The following is a 17398-nucleotide window of genomic DNA, read 5'->3' as shown; positions in this document are numbered from 1 at the left end:
TGTTAGATCATGAGATACATTAATAATGATGAAATGTCAGAAACATGTGCAGCTCCATGTAATGAATTCAACAACTGTCCGAAGGTCATAGAGGTCTTCCTGCAAAATACATGTCATTCTGTTTACATCAAACACAGAAAACTCATTTACAAGTGAATGTCATTTTCATCTTTGTTCCATGGCCTAGTACATCTCATTTGCATTCATTTGTTTCCCTACTGGAGTGCTTGTCACTATTCTACAGCTGGTGTGGGTTGTGCTCAGTACCTGCCACTTACCATAGGCCCAGGCTCCAGTCATCCAGTTACAAGTCTGAATCATAATCCCAAAGATGGTTTTACATGAGGTATTTTTAAACAATATGCATCATTGGGAAATCAAAATTTGGTGATAGTGTTCACAGGAAAAAACTTTAAAAGTTCAAATGCATGTGCATGAAAACATACTCTTTTCCCATGTGAGCCCAACATTAGGACTTCTATATTGCTAGATGTGGAGAAGTAAAGTTCTATAGCTAAGGCCTCCCAAGGATCATTTGCCAAATTCTGAAGAGAACAAAAGAATGGGTGGAGGCCCCATTGTTGTCTCCCTATGTACAGAGTATGATCAAGAGCTAAAGGTAACTCTTGAGTTTTCCAACTATGGAGAGAAGGACCAGTTGAACAGTCAGCCAGTCATCCTTCTCCCAGAGGCTAGTCTGATTCTGACACTGTCCTGGCCAGCTCAGTGTCCTCAATAGCTCTTTCCTCACTGCATCAAAGTGGTAACACCTTCTGAAACACAGCTGCAACCCACCTACAAAATCACCTAACACAAGTTATTCACTAAAGTGTCTTTAAGGTAATAAAAGATTGAAAACAACCCAAAGGTCATCAACAGGAGAATTGGTTAAATCTATCTTTCTACCTCTACACAATACAGTATTATGTAGCAATAAAAGAAAAAAAAAACTGAGGAGGCTCTCTTTGAATTATCATGGAAAATTTCTCCAGAGTATATTAATTTGAATAAAAAGCAGGATACAGAAGAGTGAATATTAAATATTTAAGACAGGGAAGAAAATAAAAATACATTCATTCTTGGATATTTGTATTATAAAAAGAAAATTAGATGTATACAAGAAACTAAAATAAGTGATTACAAGTATAGATCCAGATTTTTTGGTTTTGAAATTCATAGAATTTGGGTGACCTACTTTAAAACAGAATTAGGTACAGTTTTGTATTAGTCCATTTTCATGCTGCTGATAACTGAGACTGGGAAGAAAAAAAAAGGTTTAATTGGACTTACAGTTCCACATTGCTGAAGAGGCCTCAGAATCATGGCGAGAGGCAAAAGGCACTTCTTACAATGGCAGTCGCAAGAGAAAAAATGAGGAAGAAGCAAAAGCGGAGACCCCTAATAAACCATCAGCTCTCTTGAAACTTATTCAGTATCATGAGAATAGCATGGGAAAAACAGGCCCCCATGATTCAATTACCTACCCCTGGGTCCCACCTACAACACTTGGGAATTCTGGGAGACACAATTCAAGTTGAGATTTGGGTAGGAACACAGCCAGACCATATCAAGGTCTTATATAAGGATTTCATGACAGTGAGCTTCATGGTACATCTACCCATGGTGACTACCTGAGTCGACAGAAGTGCACAGAAATGAGATTGGATTAAGACTCCTAGATAGATACCTATTTAGACAGTTTTGGTCTTTGAAAATGTGAATATATTTCTTATTTAGAATGCAAAACCAAACTTTTTTTTTTTTTGGTAGATACAGGAGTCTCATTATGTTGCCAAGGTTGGTCTTGAACTCCTGGCCTCAAAGTGATCTTTCTGCTTTGGCCTCCCAAAGTGCTGGAATTATGGGCATGAACCACCACACCTGAGCATCTCAACCATCTTATTCAAGTTTGGCTCCATTCTGCAACCTTGTGTCTGCAGGGATTCTCCCTCAGCCTGGCTTTTTCCTGATGACAATGTGCCTAGCATTCTGTTTTGAGTTTGCCCTTGTATTTCCCTCTTTCTGATCACCCTCAGCTCTGTCATCAATAGAGCAGCTTCAGACCACCCCAGCCCCACCTCTGCCCCCTGCCTGGCCCAGATTTCCAGGAATACAGCCTGCTACATGTGAAAAAGAGTTTGAACGTTGGATAAATCACACCACAAATGATCTCCAATACCATGGGATACTAAGAAACTGGGAACTTTTTAAAGTACTGACTTGGAAATTCAGTGATTCTCTGGCTGTGCACCATAGTCCTGAAATTCTCAACAGAATCAAACTATTACACCTTCCTTCCCAGGGTCCTCAGGATCACAGGTGGGCCATTTTAGATCTATCCTTACACACACCTTTTTGTTTAATAAAACCAAGGAAGCCTAGACTAGATTGGACACAGCCTTGCAGGGATTTACCAGAATTCAAATGACTTCAAATACATAACAAGCCAAAGATGGTCTCTAACTTAACTCTGGTTCCAGCTAAAAAAGCCTGCAAACCCACTTATCTTTCAGTTCACCTTATCATCACCCTATAAAACATTCACTGGATCTAGTTACAAAGGATTCAAATTGAATTTCTGGAAACTTCTTTCATCAGGTGACACTGTTCTAAAGAGGTCGTATGGCTGGGTGTCGTATCATGTGCCTAGTAATCTCAGCTACTCAGGAGGCTGAGACCAGAGGATGGCTCAAGCGCAGGAGTTCCATACCAGCCTAGGCAACATATTGAGAACCCATCTCAAAAACAAACAAACAACAACAGAGCCCTAAATAAATAAATAAATAAATAGAACAAGAGGACATACATTAATAGTATGTTGAGACTGAGGCTATGGAGTGGAGACGGTAGACTTAGGAATGAATCTTAGGAATACTTATAGCTTGGTATTGAAACAAGTCCCATTTCCCTTATCTATAAAATAGATTGTTATAAATTTTAAATGAGATAATGAAGATTCAATTAAATGAGTGCTGTCAAGGAAACCTTGAGGCAAAGATATTTTTTTCCACTTTATGAGGAGAATATCAGCCCATATAAATATCATGAAGTCTCAAACTACTAATTCAAGACAATAATACACAAATCGATTTAGAAACCAATGTAGGGCATAGAATATACACAAACACCTATAGATGGCAACGCCAGTACCCTGAGATCACATTTCAGCATGTTAGCTTTAAATAATTCAGAAAGCCTATCCCATAAACCCTCTGATGTATTTTCTTTTCTCTACATCCTCTTGGTTGCTAAGGCATTTCTTTCTCATGCTTTCTGAAAAATCACAAATCAGCTTATAAAATGCGACATCCTACGTTGACTTGTTTCTCATTGGATTGACTTTTAGCATACCTGAAAGCATTTTGTTGCTCACACATGTGTGCTGCTACAGTCCAATGCCCTCAAGAGAGCTTGAATCTGACCTGGTCACGTCTCCATTTCCCTTAAGGTGACAATTCAGGAATCAACTGCTCAGTGTCAATTATAGAATCTTATCTTTCTGCCTTTTTTCCCCCAGGAATTTAAAAAAGATTAAAAACAATCTTTGACCTTCGCTATGTTCTTATGTAAAGCCATCTGCTATTGCATCTATCTTCACCATATCTCCTGTCACATAAGACATTTCCACCTAAGGCTTTCTACTCAAATCACTAGATTTAAGTGTCTCCCACTCAAATACAACTTGCCATGAAACGCTGGATTTTAAATCATTCTCTACTTAAAGTAACTTCCAGGAAAACTGCTGCACTACCAGCATTAAGAATAGAAAATTCGTATTTATAGCCATTTCTTGCAATATCAAATTATGCAAAAGTATATATGGATAGAAAAAAGTAGAGAACGCTCATGACGTTTGGATATTTATTTTATTTTTAATAGTTTCCTCGCTCTACTTCTAAACATTTCTCTTAATCTGTTTAACTCAAATTACCAAAAAATCTATGACTTTTATATTCTTTAATGAACTCAAGATTTCGTCTTTGTTGGCCATTTACATGAAACGTTAAACTTTAAATAATTAAAATGTACTTGAAACAAAGTTACTGTCTTCAGAGGAGTTACATGTATACGTGTAGTCCACCCACTTTCGGTCCCTTTTTGAAGGACTCTTGGAGGGTTTGCAAGCTAAAGGCATTAACAAGTTGTCTGTGGTACAACGGCTTAATTTGAATTAAACTACAGTCGCAGATGACAGAAGCCCTCCTTTCATCTTTTGTAGGGAGGCCTCCGAACCCAGAGCGAGCGCCACGCTCCTTCTGGAACTAAACACGTCGGCCCCGCCGTCTGTTGAGTCCTTCTCTTCACAACTCACACCTGGGTGGCCAAGGGTCACTCTTGACCTCGCGTTGGCGCCAGTGCCTCTGCCCTCTTCCCGTTGGGAAGGCGGCAGATGGCGAGAGCGCACCGCGCGGGTGCCGCAGCTCCCCTCCACAGCGAGGTCGGGCAGTTTCCACAAGGACCTGTTAGGCCTGAAACTCTCCCGTCCTCCTGCCGGGCACCGCGGGTCTTCCCCGGTCCTTCTCTCCAGCAGGACGCCTGGACCGCCCACCTAAGCGGGGCAAGACTCCCGCACCTCTGCCCCAACCAGACCCCAGAAAACCCTGTTCCCAGGGAGCGCGAGGCTGTGAGCCCAGGGGGCGCCGCGCCACAGGATGCTGCTCTCACTCTCACCTGCCGCTCCGCCTGGCCGCTGCCGCACTAGCCCAAACGGCGAGGCCGTCACGGGGCCGGGGGTTCTTTCGCTGTGGCCAACTCGCCACCAATAGCAACCCTGGCTCCAAGGAATGCACCAATGGGAGCGCTCGGAGTAACGCGGCTCAACCAATCGCCGCCCTGTCGGCTCTAGGACCCCACCAGCTGTGTCATCACTACTCCTGTAACTCCGCCAAAAGGTAGTTCTAGCCACTACCGTCCTTACCTCACAGTCTAGATATTAAATATACTTTCCCCAGAGTAGAATCCTGCGGAGTTGCAGCTTATGCTTGGCTCAGGAAGACATGCACACGCGCTCACCTCCGCTGCGTTCTTCTGCTTAAGTTCATCCCTCGATGCCCAGCCAAGCTTTTCAAAATTTAGTGAAAACAAACGAGAATTCTTTTTACCACGCAGTTGACCGCTACGAACCATTTGAACCGTTGTCTCAGCTTAAAATGGAAAGATGGCCTGAGAAGGAAGAGTTCTGAAAGAAGTCTCTCCTTAGCAAAAGGATGGAAAGCCTTTATTTACTGAAGCTGATGCGAGTTGGGGATTAGAAGTAAACCAAGGAGAGTGTTCTGCAAAAAGATGCTAGTGTTATACAAGGTCGTCAACCCTTATCTCCTTAGGTTGATATCTTCCAAATGAAAACACAAAGAGTTGCTAGAGTTTAGGGTTTTCAAAAATATATATATCGTTTGATAGCTCACTATGCGTCAGGTGTGATCTAAGTTGCTGGCCTGCGTTAACTCATTTGATGTTCACAACTATCCTATTGCTTATTTCGCCCTGTTTTACAAGTGAGGAAATTGAGGCAATAGAGAAAATGGCCCAAGATGCAAAGCTAGTAAGTGACAGAGGCGGGACTAGAACCCAGGTCTGTCTGAGGTATTTAGATTAACAAAACAGTTTAATGCCCAACCGAACTAGGTTCAAGCAATCTAGAGTCTTTCAGTTCTAAAGAAAATGAATACGCCTCCTATCTTTAAAAAAAAAAAAAAAAATTGGTACAAAATATTCAGTTAGAATCCCAGAAACCTCCAGTGGCATTAGCATAACGCTCAAAGTTAGTTGTGGTCAGCAAGATAAGAAGAGTTGAATGGTGGGTGACAGGGAGAAGAGAGAAGGGGATAGGAGACAGAAAGAAGTAATCTGAGAAACACTAATTCAACTGAGGCACTTAACACAAACAATACTATTGTTCCTGATTGTATATCGCTGATATGACTTTGTCATTAAAATGAATAATGGCATTATGCATGATAATGCATAATGGCAGTATGCACAGACATGAACAAATATATGAGTTATTTGAGGCAACCTATGGAGAATTACACATGACTTTTGATTAAGAGACTCTTTGTTCAATTTTTTCATATTGGAATCTATTTTAACAACGTCTAGAAGATACCAATTCACAAACGGGAAACAGAATATTGGGTCCTTTGTTTTATTAAATTCTAAATGTATATCCTTTAACCAAACTAATTTTATTTTTTGAGATGGGGTCTCACTATGTTGCCCAGGCTGGAGTGCAGTGGTTATTCACAGACATGATCATAGCACACCACAGCCTTGAATTCCTGGGCTTACACTAGCCTTCTGCCTCAGCCTCCTGAGTTGCTGAAACTACAGACATGAGCCATTGCCACCGGCTTATTTTCAATTTATTTTTATGAGCTATTTTCAGAAGTTACAGGAGTTGGTACTGAGCCAGAAAACAGGAGACGGGGGCAATACTGTTATAGCTGATAAAATGTTTCCCATGTTTCAAATCTGGGCAGCCTTTCTCACTTTCCTTGAGAACTCATATGCTCTGATTTCAGAAAAGCTTTTCCAATATTCTTCTATAGTGGTGGATTTGGTTTGAAGCAATAATTGCTTCAAAGGGCAGGACCACAATACTAAACAGACAGCAAGAAGCTCTGGGCTCTTGGAGCGGATTTAGCAGGCAGATGCTTGAATTCACTTCTAGTTCTGTGTGACGAACTGTGAACCTGGTGGGGCAAGTCAATAGTCCTCTTCTATGGAATGGAAAGAGCTGAAAGCAGCATAAGAACCTGGCACAGTATAGGTCCTCAAAAAAATGATGGTATCTTTGTCACCATATTTTCATGTTGATACTTTCTCTCTCTCTCTCTCTCTCTCTCTCTCTCTCTCTCTCTCTCTCTCTTCTCTCTCTGTTAGCTTTCTTTTACAAAGCAAAACATTTTCTGGTCAGCTGCCACTAAAAACCTATAATTCCTAGCATACATTTTCTCATAGAAGAAATCTTGCAGATCACCACCAACAGAAATCACATGCCCTCCCCTACCCATGCCCCCCTGCTGTGATGTGCCAGAACATGTTCCTGCCAGCCACCAGGCGACTAAGGCAGTGTTGCCAACAGGAAGACAAGGTGAAGACTTGCAAATCATTCAGGATTCAGAAAATAAAGGGCATTTTTAACTGAGTTAAATTATCAGCGCCACATCCAGACCCTTGGGTGACTCACCAGAATCTTCAAACTGATCTCTGAAAAAGTGCTGTGGACATGGGCCCTTCAGGTACCTGCCCTTAGCTAAGGGGTTAACTGAGCCTCCACTTTCCACAGTGAAATCCTCCCCAGAGTGTATATGGGGATAAAGATGGGTGCTTTCCAATTTTAGTCAACAAAATTATATTCTTTATGATATCTGCCCATTAGCTAGCATTTTTTTAAAAACCAGTAAATATAGTCATTGCTTCTAATTTTGCTGTTCTAATTATGGGCATCCCCGTGACCTTAAAAAATATGCTTTCTTTTCTGTAAGATAGGACCAATACTGACAGCAGAAGACCACTGGAAGAAGGACATGGGAAAAAGAAACTTATGAGTAAAGTAAATAGATCAGCACTTCCAAAAAAACAGACCCTCCTTTAGTATTTGTTGAATTAATAAAATATATGAATCATAAAAGACACTGAGCAAGTTTCCTTTTTTGCTTCCCAAGGAAAGTTCTGTCAAAATGGAACACAACAAGAAATAGTGATTCTACTGTTCCATACTTTAACAATATGTGGGGTTTTTCTTCTTGAAGGCCATGAACTTCTTTCAGTAAACATGAAAACATTTAGCATGATTAACAATGGTTTTAGGAAACAATTCTTTTGCCTGATGTTTGGGAGCCTGTAAAATGCACATATTGAAAATGGCATACTTCCCTCTTATAATACAACACTGCTTAACATTATTTTATGAATAGTCAAAGTATTCAAGTCTCCAATGATTTATTATGCAGTCTCCTCGCAAATTGTTTTCAAATTAAACTACTTGTTTAAAATATCTGCTGAAATCACTAAGTGAACAAACTCTCGTTTGTATCTTTATTTTTCTTAAAGATTGCACAATCTGGAACCAAAACCAAAATACTATATCCACTGTACAGCAGTCATTATAAAACAACACACACCACATTTGTATTCTACCAAATAGAATATTTTCTTTAAAATTACATATTGCGTGCTCTTAGATTCATGCTTTAGATATTTTACATTTATCATTATTCTCTCATAAATAATTGCAACTTGACCAATTTGTACACCTGCTACCACTATATTCAATAGGGCAAGGCGTAGTCTTTGACATGAGAACAGATAAAATGGAAATCAGTATATGGATGTCACATCTACCCAATTGTGACTAGTGTTTTGCCTAAGAAATGAAATGCTAATGTAAAATACACACACAAAACTTCGTTTCAAAAGGCACAATTTCCTCCACAGAAAAGTACAACTTAAAAATACGTGGTAGTTAAAATGTGCGCCCTCGAGGGCGCTGTGACGTTCGCATTGATGTGATCCTGAACACCAAGAGGAGACCGCCTGGGCGGTTCAGGGTGAGCTCATCCAAGAAGTCCAGAGGCCCGGGGTACGGAGATACTGGTCGCCCTCGAGCTGTCCAGGTGGTCGGATTTACGCCACCTCTGAACTGTTGTTCTGAGTTTCAGCACCAGATCTGGGACCTCTCACTGTTCCAAATCTGGCGCCCTCTCAAAAACAAAAACGGTTTTGTCCATTGGGTCCCTCTTCCCACCACCAGGAGTTCCTCTTCTGCGAGAATAGATCCTCGATTCCTCTGTCCTCGCCCCGCCCCTTCCCGGGAAGACTTATTACAAGTCGCGCTCGCCGCCGCCCGCAGCCTCGGAGTCGCTCTGGTCGTCTGTGAAGCAGACGTCCACGTCACTGTCGTCGCTCTTGGGATCCCCAGGTTCCAGGGGATAGCCAGGCTCGGCACCCGGGCCGTCGCCTGCTTTGGCGAGCAGACTCTGGCCAGGGTGGCGGGACTTGACATGTCGCTCCAGGTCCCGGCGGCGCACAAGTACCTTGCCGCAGAACTCGCAGCGGTAGGGCGTGTTGCCCTCGGCATGCAGCCGGATGTGCTTGTTGAGATTGCTGGGGTCGCCGAAGGGCCGCAGACAGACTTTGCACTTGAGTGGCTTGTAGCCTGTGTGCGTCCGCATGTGGATCTTGAGCCCATACTTGCGCGAGTACAGCTTACCGCAGTAGAGGCACAGGTGGCCGGTCTTGGGCTTACCGGCGCCGCTGCCTCCGCTGCCGCCGCCCCCTGTGCCTCCCGCCGCCGCGACGGCCGGTGGCAACGTCCCCGAGTCCAGGCGTCCGCGACCCTTCCCGGCAGCCATCTCGGAGAGCTGCTGATTGTGCATGGCGATCTCTCGGTCGATGCTGGCCAGCGAGCCCAGCTCAGCGGGGCTTAGGGCGGCCGCTGCTGGCCCGCTGAAGTAGGAGATGGACTCCGGATACTTCAGCAGCCCGCCGAAGTGCAATTTGAGCGGGTAATAAGCGGTAGTGGCCGGTGAGCCGTAGAGCAGCTCCCCGTTGTAGACTGTGAAGGCCGGCATGACGGCAGGCAGGTGACTACATTCACCACCTGGATAGGCTTTGAGACCGCCCGTGTCGAGGGGCGGCAGCGCGCAGCGCTCGAGGGGCAGCCCGGGCGCGGGGGGCAGCTGCGCGTAACGCGCTCCTGGCAGCGCGGCGGAGGCGGGCGGGGCGCGCTCCACGTGCTTGAAGGCGGACGCCTCTTCCGGGGGGACCGAGAGCAGAGGGAAGCCGCGCAAGGCCCCAGAGCACGGCAGGCCATGGGGCGGTGGCGGCGGCGGGTCCCCCGCGAGCAGGCACTTCGGATGGTGGTGGTGGTGCGCGTGGTGGTGATGGTGGTGACCCGCGCCGCCGGCCGCCGAGTTCTCCCCGCTGCCGGGGCGCCCGCACGCCCGGCCCCCGCCCAGCAGCCTGCCCAAGGTGAGGCCGGCCCCCTGCTTGCTGCCGCTCTCCTCCCGGTAGGGGTCGCCGTGGGCGGCCGCCGCCGCCCTGGCTAGGCCGGCGGGCTTGAAAGCGGAGCGCACGCCGGGGTAGAAGGCCAGGCTGCCGACCCCCGCCGAGGAGCCGCCCACGATGCTGAGGAAGTGCCCTTGTCCTCGGGCGGCCCCGCTCATGTCCAAGGCACGGTCCAGCTGCTCCTTGCCTTTCTTGAGCTGCGCCCACTTGCCTGGGGTTGGCGAGGTGGCCGAGGGCGCGGAAGAGGCCTCGCGCTTGATGCCCTCCCGCGCACCGCAGGCCTGAGCTGGTGGCGGGCCCTGCGGGTGGGGTCGCAAAGTTCCTGCCTGGGAAGGCGCGGTGAAATCGGACGCGGAGGGTTTCGGGGAGAGACCGAGGCCATCAGCCGCTGGGACGGCGCCTTGGCGAGCCGCGTGTTCGTGGTGCAGGAAGGCGCCGCCTCCACCGCCGCTGAACACGCAGTGGAAACGCAGGTGTGCCTTAAGGCTGTTGGGGTATCTAAACGTCCTCCAGCAGTACCAGCAGATGTAGCGCTCCTCCCCTGGGCAAGAAAGAATGGAAAGGCGACCCGGTGAGAGGCGAACAAGCGAGACAGAAAGAAAGCGCCATTGCATCCAAGGCAAAGGCCAAGTTTCGACCAGCGGTATCGGGAGAGGGCGAAATATAAGTTCGGTAGCCCTACGGTATCAAGGACCCCGAAAAACCCCAAATGGCCAATCCTTATCAGTGTCTCCATCCTCTGGGACTACTTAGAGGCCAAAAAAGGTGACGGGACCTTTCCAACGAAGACTTCCTCCAGGCCTTCCGAGCAAAATCTTCGTTGGAAAGGCAGCACTCAGGCAGGCTGGCCTGGTAAGAGCAAAGAGCAGCTGTTGCTTTAAATCAAGTGTTGAGGCTGTGCAGTGTCTGGGCCCATCTGTTGGTGTTTGCAGAATAGGTAGCGTATGTCAAGGAGTTTGGATAAACTGAACAAAGACCAATCTAATGGTCGTGAGCGCCTCATTACCAGGCGAGACAATATCCTGTATGTATAGGCCATATGTAATCATTCCTTTTCATAGAACAATGTCTTTTGTGTCCCCTACCCACCCATTCCACCCCCTTCCAGCCTTAAACACTTTGCCTGAGGTTTTCCTGGAGCGTGACCAACTGAAGGACCACATAGGGACTATGATTTGCCATTCTTCAAAATTATTTGTATCTTTATTTCCTCTTTAACCCCATTTAATTTGCTGGGAGAAAAGAAAAAAATCTTATGCCATGATACTCTATAAAGAATGATGATAATCTAAGAAGGATGATGTTGCATTGTCTTGTCTGCCACTTGGTAATTAATTAACTCCTAGATAGCTGCACAAGTCCAAGCTTAGTAAAGTCTTTGGAGAAAATATATTAGTTTTTTTTTATATGACTATATATAAATGATATAGATCGATAAATAAATATAGATACTCAGCTTTTAATAAGTGCAGAATTCTCTACCAGGCACTACATATGTGTTTGGTGTCAAATCTTTTTTTGTGTTTAGTATTATTAGCATTAGTTTTTTCATTTTGCCCGAGTTTGTGAACACAACCAAGAGACACATATATGATCACATACTAGAAGTTAATTTCCACTTAAAAGGGTCGTATTACTGCTGTAGAGAGAAATGATCTTGCAGTTGGGTTTCTTTTAAAACGTGGTTGATTGATAATACTGAAGGGAAAGATGTCTGTGAGAAAAAAGTTAGTTGAACCGCAAGGAAATATCCAAAATATAAATCAGTCTCATAAAATTTAACAGGAAAGTTAAATTCCCCCTCTGCATATACAAGCAGCTCAAACTTCTGAAATATTACTACAGAAATAACAATAGGGAAAAATTCCAGATCTTCTTCCCTTTATGTATATTAACATCTGGGTTTGCATAACACAAGTAGCTCCCACCCCCACCCCTGTGAAACACCTGTGAAAACTCAAGTGATAAGCACTATATTCCAAGGAGAGCAGAAAGAAAAATGGGAGAGTAGTATTTCCCTATGAGACCCTATCCTAATTGTTTATAGAAGTCTTCGATAAAACCATTTCAATGTTCTGTTACTTTGTACTGAACATTCATGTAAAAGAAATCTTGAAAAAAAGAAAGAATAGACCTCCTGGGTTCTCTTGGTGGGTATGTTGTCTTAAATAACCTTCCTTCTAACTTCAGAGTCTTTCTGTCTCTCATCACCCCTTTTGAAAGAGGGAGTTTTCCGAGTCTGCCGCAGAATGACTCAGCTTAATGCAAAGCCACATACACTTTTTTTCTTAACATGAAGGGGCAGTATTTTCCTCCACCTTACTACGAAATTGAAACCCACTGAAGTTAGCTAGAATTAGGAGAATAGCAGCCATCCGTATTTATTTCTTCCTCTTTCCAAGCTTTAAGCAGCATACATTTAATATATACTTTTTTTCAGTTATCCTAACCAACTGACATGTTCTCCAGACTCTCAGATCCAAATCATGCCAAGAGTACCAAACACATTTAACAAGTGACTGCCTCCTCTTCATGTAACTCTAAGGTAGTCAAGAGTTCAGATTTCTCCAAGCTGGGGAAGTCAGGGTTCAAAATCACCCATGCCTTCTCACCTCCAGGAAAAAAAAAAAAAAAAAAAAAAAAAAAAAAAAAGGTGTTTATTTTGACATCTGTTACCATATGATGTTTATAAGCTCAATTGGTTGAAAGGAAAACACAAGGACCACTATTCCAGTTGCTTTTGTACTATTTGGGACTACCTAAGAAAGGGTGTTCTGTGTAGAAATGGCTGGCTCCTCAAGGTTAGTGGTCCTCCAAATTCTGTAGTGGCAGATTCGAGAGTTCTCCACTATGCAGCTTTTATTATACGTCTCTTTTTACTGGAAGAAGTTGACAAGAGAATGTAATATAATGTGATGCAAGGAACAAACTATCTTAGGATAATTTGAATACTATACATGCAAAATAAACAATTAACTTGCAGAAGATGATGATACTTTAAAGTAAAGTGACTCATTGTTTTGAATAAACTTCATTCTGTCTTATTCATGAAGTGTTTCCTAATTCACATACTTGTATTAATTTCTCTAAACCTATTTCTAAAGGGATGTGATTGAGCAGGCAATCCAGGAAGACAGCATGTTCGAATATTTCACAGCATTCATTATTTTGATGTTAAATAATAAATGTGTCTTTAGGAGAAATTACAGACCATTGTCATGGAAAAAAAGCCATGGTAGCTTTGTATGTGAAAAGGAAGTCTCCAAGACCTTAACTATTCTAGCACCTCCTAGACTTCTTTCCACAGGAAGTGTTCTTCAGTGTTCAAGGGTAGGTTTAAAAATGTTTTTCTGTTTAGTTACTGCACCTTAATTTGCATAAATCCGCTCTTGGCTTTGAAGGGATCAAATAAATCTGAGAAGAAACTGGGATACATCCCAGATTCAATTTAAGTAGGCAAAGGGAAATGAATAAATGCCACTTAAATGGAAGGGTCTCAGTACCTGCCAACTGACCAGCCATAAGTACCGTAATACTTCTAAAATGCTGTAGAAATGCACTGTTCTCCTGGAAAGCCAGTGGAGAAGAAATGTCCTTGGACTTTGTAAAAGCATTCCAGGTTTGAGTTATATTCTGTGAAACTCACGATGTAATTGCTGTAACAACAATTTAAGGCTCCTTTTTTATTATTTATTTATTTATTTATTTTTTGAGACAGGGTCTCACTTGTCACCCAGGCTGGCATGCAGTGGTAACATTACAGCTCACTGGAGCCTTGACCTCCTGGGCTCAAGTGATCCTCTTTTCTCAGCATCCTGAGTAGCTAAGACTACAGGCATGTACCACCACACCTGGCTAATTATTTTTTTGGTGTAGAGACAGAGGTCTCACTATGTTGCCCAGGCTGGTCTCAAGCTCCTAGCCTCAAGTGATCCTCCTACCTCGGCCTCCCAAAGTCTAGGATTACAGGCATGAACTACCGCGCCTAATTTTTTTTATCTTAATTGAGTAAATAATGGTCTCTTTGAATAGGCATCAGAAAAAGGATGGCCCCATTAAGTTCATAATGCGGACTTTTTCCCCTGCCATTGTGAGCCAGATTACTATCACTGTTATCGTTTATGGTTGATTTTAAGGAGGTAGTGGCGACCTCTCCTCTTTGCCTTGAAATACAGGGAATGTGAATTCCATTTTACACTGGTCGAGCTATGTCTAGTGACTCGCTTCAAGACAGGAGGAGGAGGGCTGGACTCTTGCCCATCCACGCTTTTGGAGTGGGTACCTTTCTCATCGTGAGTCGGAGTCGCCGTGGTGGGGATGTCGAACCACTGAGCCAAGGAGTTAGAATACCACACTGTCAGCTCCTCCCCTGGCTGGACGTCTCGCAATGCTCGGTAGAAGATCTGGGACGCAAGGAATGGAACAGTTCTCTGTCATTTCCTGGGTAATTGGTCAAAAAGCAACTGAGAAGAAAGGTTCAAATCCCGATTCTGATGCTGTGTGACCCTGGAGAAGCTACTGGAGCTCTCTGAACTTCACTTCCCTCACCCTTCAAACGGAAAAACAATAGTATCTACCTTATAGGGTTGTCAAGACATTTAAATGAGACGTCTAGCTAAAGCACTTTGCTCTTAATATTGTTGGCCACCGCAGGGATGGTTAGGTAGATTGAATTGGTGGTGGGGAGTAGGGGATGTGGAGAGAAGCCCGCAGTACCTGTCCTCCGGGTAAGTCTGCAATAGCTTCCAGAGTCTGTTCCTGGGAGTTTCTGGCTGCCCGGATTAACCCTATCCACTCCAGAGGGGAGCCCCCCGACTCGTCCACCAGCTCCCCTCTCACCATGCGCACCTGCAACACAAGCAGTGGTCGTTCTCCCCGCACCTTGACCAGGCCCACAACCCAGACAGAAAGTTTATCCTCCACCCCCACCCAACACAGGAAAGTGGTTGTTTTTGGTTTGGCCGGACCACTAGGGGCTACTGGAAGGAGGAGAATTCCTTAGGACCTTGCTTGGGGGAGGGAGAAAGAGGAAAGTCTACCTATGCTAACAGTACCACCACTTTCCTGCGCCCCACCTTGGCAACACGGGGAGGGGGGAGGGATGTTGAGAACATCCTCCCTTAGTGCTTAAGCACATCTTGTACCAAGTTGTTCCCCACACACTACCCCAGCCCTCCCACTGGCAGTTCTGAGAGCAGCCCTAACACCAGGTTAGAGACGTTTCTAGGTCAGTCCCAGGACCCAGAGCGTCCCCCTACAAACAAACAAACAAAAAATCTCATGCCTCATCTATTCTGTGTGCATCACACCTAGGTACCTGTGAGCCTTGCAGCGAAAGTCTCAGAACAAAGCCCAAGCGGGGAAAAGCTTGCCCGCAGCTGGCAGGCCATTTAAAAGCAATTAAAAAGCGTTTAAAGAGGAATGCGCGGTGGGCACCAAACCCTGCTTTAGACTATAGTGGGGCGGAGAGGGGGCGTGATTGCAGGAGGAGCGAGGTACAAGTCCCGCTGGCTGGACACTGGAGCTTTTTCTTACTAGAAATCTCCAAGCAAAGCAAGCTATAAAGCCAAGGAAGCCAAAGCCCTTCCTTCTACCCCAGACTTCTGCCTTCATTTCCTGGTCGCTGTTTGCCGACCTTTGGCTCCTGGGACACCCCCAAAGCGGGCGAGTGCTTTAAGTCTCCCTGGTCAGGGGTCGCAACGGTGTGTGGGGTGTGGGAGTCAAAGCTAGTGGTTTGGCCCTGGCGCCTGCCGGTTGGGACTCTGAACTCTCAGAGCCCCACTGTAGGCGCTCTGATCCTGTGCCCCGCGCGGATGGGCGCCCCTCGCCCTTGGAGCCCGCGTCAGAGCCAGCACCTTGCTCATCCTCTCTCCATATGCCCCAAACCCACAAGCCGACATCGGCAAGGGAAAAAATATATATCTGAGGAGATTCTAGGAACTGAGAGCCTCCCAAAGATTTTTTTTTTGTTTCGGAAAAAAAAAGTAAATTATTTTAAGGCGAAATTAGGCCTCAAATTAACATATTGAAGGGCAGAAGGGAAGAAAGGTTCTCGATGCCCTACACCCCCAGAAAGAGGGTGCTTTTGCAGAGAGAGCTGAGGTCAGGGTGCGGGGGTGGGCTTCTGGGTTCTGAGGAGACCCGAGAGCGCGGGGGAAAACACAAGCGGCGAATGGTCCCGGCACCTACAGCCCTCAGTGCACCCCACCCAGGACTGTCCCCTCTCGGCCACATCCTCTCCTCTCAACCCGACCCGTCCAGCTCTCACAGTTAAAGAGGCTACTTGCTCAGAATAACAGGAGTTCCCTTCCACCCGGCAGAATTAGCAGGTAACCACTCAATCACTCCCTTCCTCCACTTTCTCTCTCTAGCCCTTTCCCGGGTCAGGGCACTGAGAGGCGAACAGCAGTGGGCGGAGGTCTGAATGGTCAATACCTTTTTCTTGGGCCCGGGCTCCCTGCGGTCTGACAGGTACTTGCCCAGCTTGAAGGTACCAGGCACCGGTCCGAGGCGCAAGCCGGCCGGGATGCAGCAGTCGGCACTCACGCTGGTGGCTGGAGCTCTGGCGGCTCCGTGCATTGTTGCTGCCGCCCCCAGGCAGGCGCTCGGGTGCGCCAGGTCCTCGGAAGGGCGCGAGTGACAGAGCTGGAGCTGCGCGCTAGCTGGGGAGCCGCGCCCCGACGTGCGTCCTCCGCCCGCGGAGTGACGCGGGCGGGCATGCACTGCGCCTTTTCAATTGGGGCGGGAGCCTTTTGGCACCGCCAGCGCAAGGGCGCGTAGTTTGGTGAGAGAGTTGCGCTGCGAAGCAGCTGCAGAGTCCTACCCGAGAGGGTCACATGGAGTAGTTCCCTCAGCCCCCTGCATAATCGAGGCCTCTGAATGGCTAGCACACAATGGTCCAGGCGACCTTCCCATTCCTAAAAATCCAATTTGTCAAGGGCGAAGAAAAGGCACTGGTGAATCAAAGGTCCGGCGGGACCATTAATCCTCAGCATGGGGTATTGTCCTCGAGACAGTTACGATATTTTAAGTGACAAATCCACTGTATAATTTCTCCATAAATTTTACTTCCTTTTATTGTTCCCCGACAAACCAGTTTTGGGAAATAAGTGACTACTTTAAGTCTACTTGGCTGATTCCTTTGAGCCTTGGTCTACTTCAAAGATTTTTAATTCTCTCCCCTTGGCTTTATTGTAAAGGAGATTAAACAAAGAGATGGAGACTGTTTGGAGGACTTGTTAACTTCTATTGATTTCTGGCGTGTGCCATACAGAAATTAGGCAGGTACTTGATGGGAAAACACCAGAAAATACCTACACTTTTTAAATAACGACCATTTTACCATTTCAGGGGATTGGGTTCAGGCCAGTCGTCTATTTAGAACTGC

General features: G+C 45.6%; 1 protein-coding gene across 1 annotated transcript; it reads right to left on the bottom strand.

The window, feature by feature from the left end:
• Positions 1 to 8026: 8026 nt before the first annotated feature.
• On the bottom strand, positions 8027 to 16792 carry PRDM13 (PR/SET domain 13). Its single transcript, XM_038000697.2, has 4 exons — positions 16447 to 16792; positions 14728 to 14859; positions 14294 to 14414; positions 8027 to 10552 (listed from the first exon to the last, which is right to left on the bottom strand). The coding sequence occupies exons 1-4, from the start codon at positions 16588 to 16590 to the stop codon at positions 8826 to 8828; spliced, it is 2124 nt and encodes a 707-aa protein (XP_037856625.2). The 5' UTR covers positions 16591 to 16792; the 3' UTR covers positions 8027 to 8825.
• Positions 16793 to 17398: the final 606 nt, after the last annotated feature.

The sequence above is a fragment of the Chlorocebus sabaeus genome, chromosome 13 (assembly GCF_047675955.1).
Source record: "Chlorocebus sabaeus isolate Y175 chromosome 13, mChlSab1.0.hap1, whole genome shotgun sequence".
NCBI lineage: Eukaryota > Metazoa > Chordata > Mammalia > Primates > Cercopithecidae > Chlorocebus > Chlorocebus sabaeus.
This window is presented reverse-complemented; position numbering and strand designations above follow the sequence as displayed.

Excerpts from the sequence above, each read along its gene's own strand:
- PRDM13 (XM_038000697.2), bottom strand. The coding sequence starts at position 16,590 with ATGCACGGAGCCGCCAGAGCTCCAGCCACCAGCGTGAGTGCCGACTGC. Across the intron at positions 14,860-16,446 it reads AGCCCGGGCCCAAGAAAAAG|GTGCGCATGGTGAGAGGGGA; the intron begins GTATTGACCATT and ends CTTGTGTTGCAG. Across the intron at positions 10,553-14,293 it reads TCCGACTCACGATGAGAAAG|GGGAGGAGCGCTACATCTGC; the intron begins GTACCCACTCCA and ends TTTCTTGCCCAG.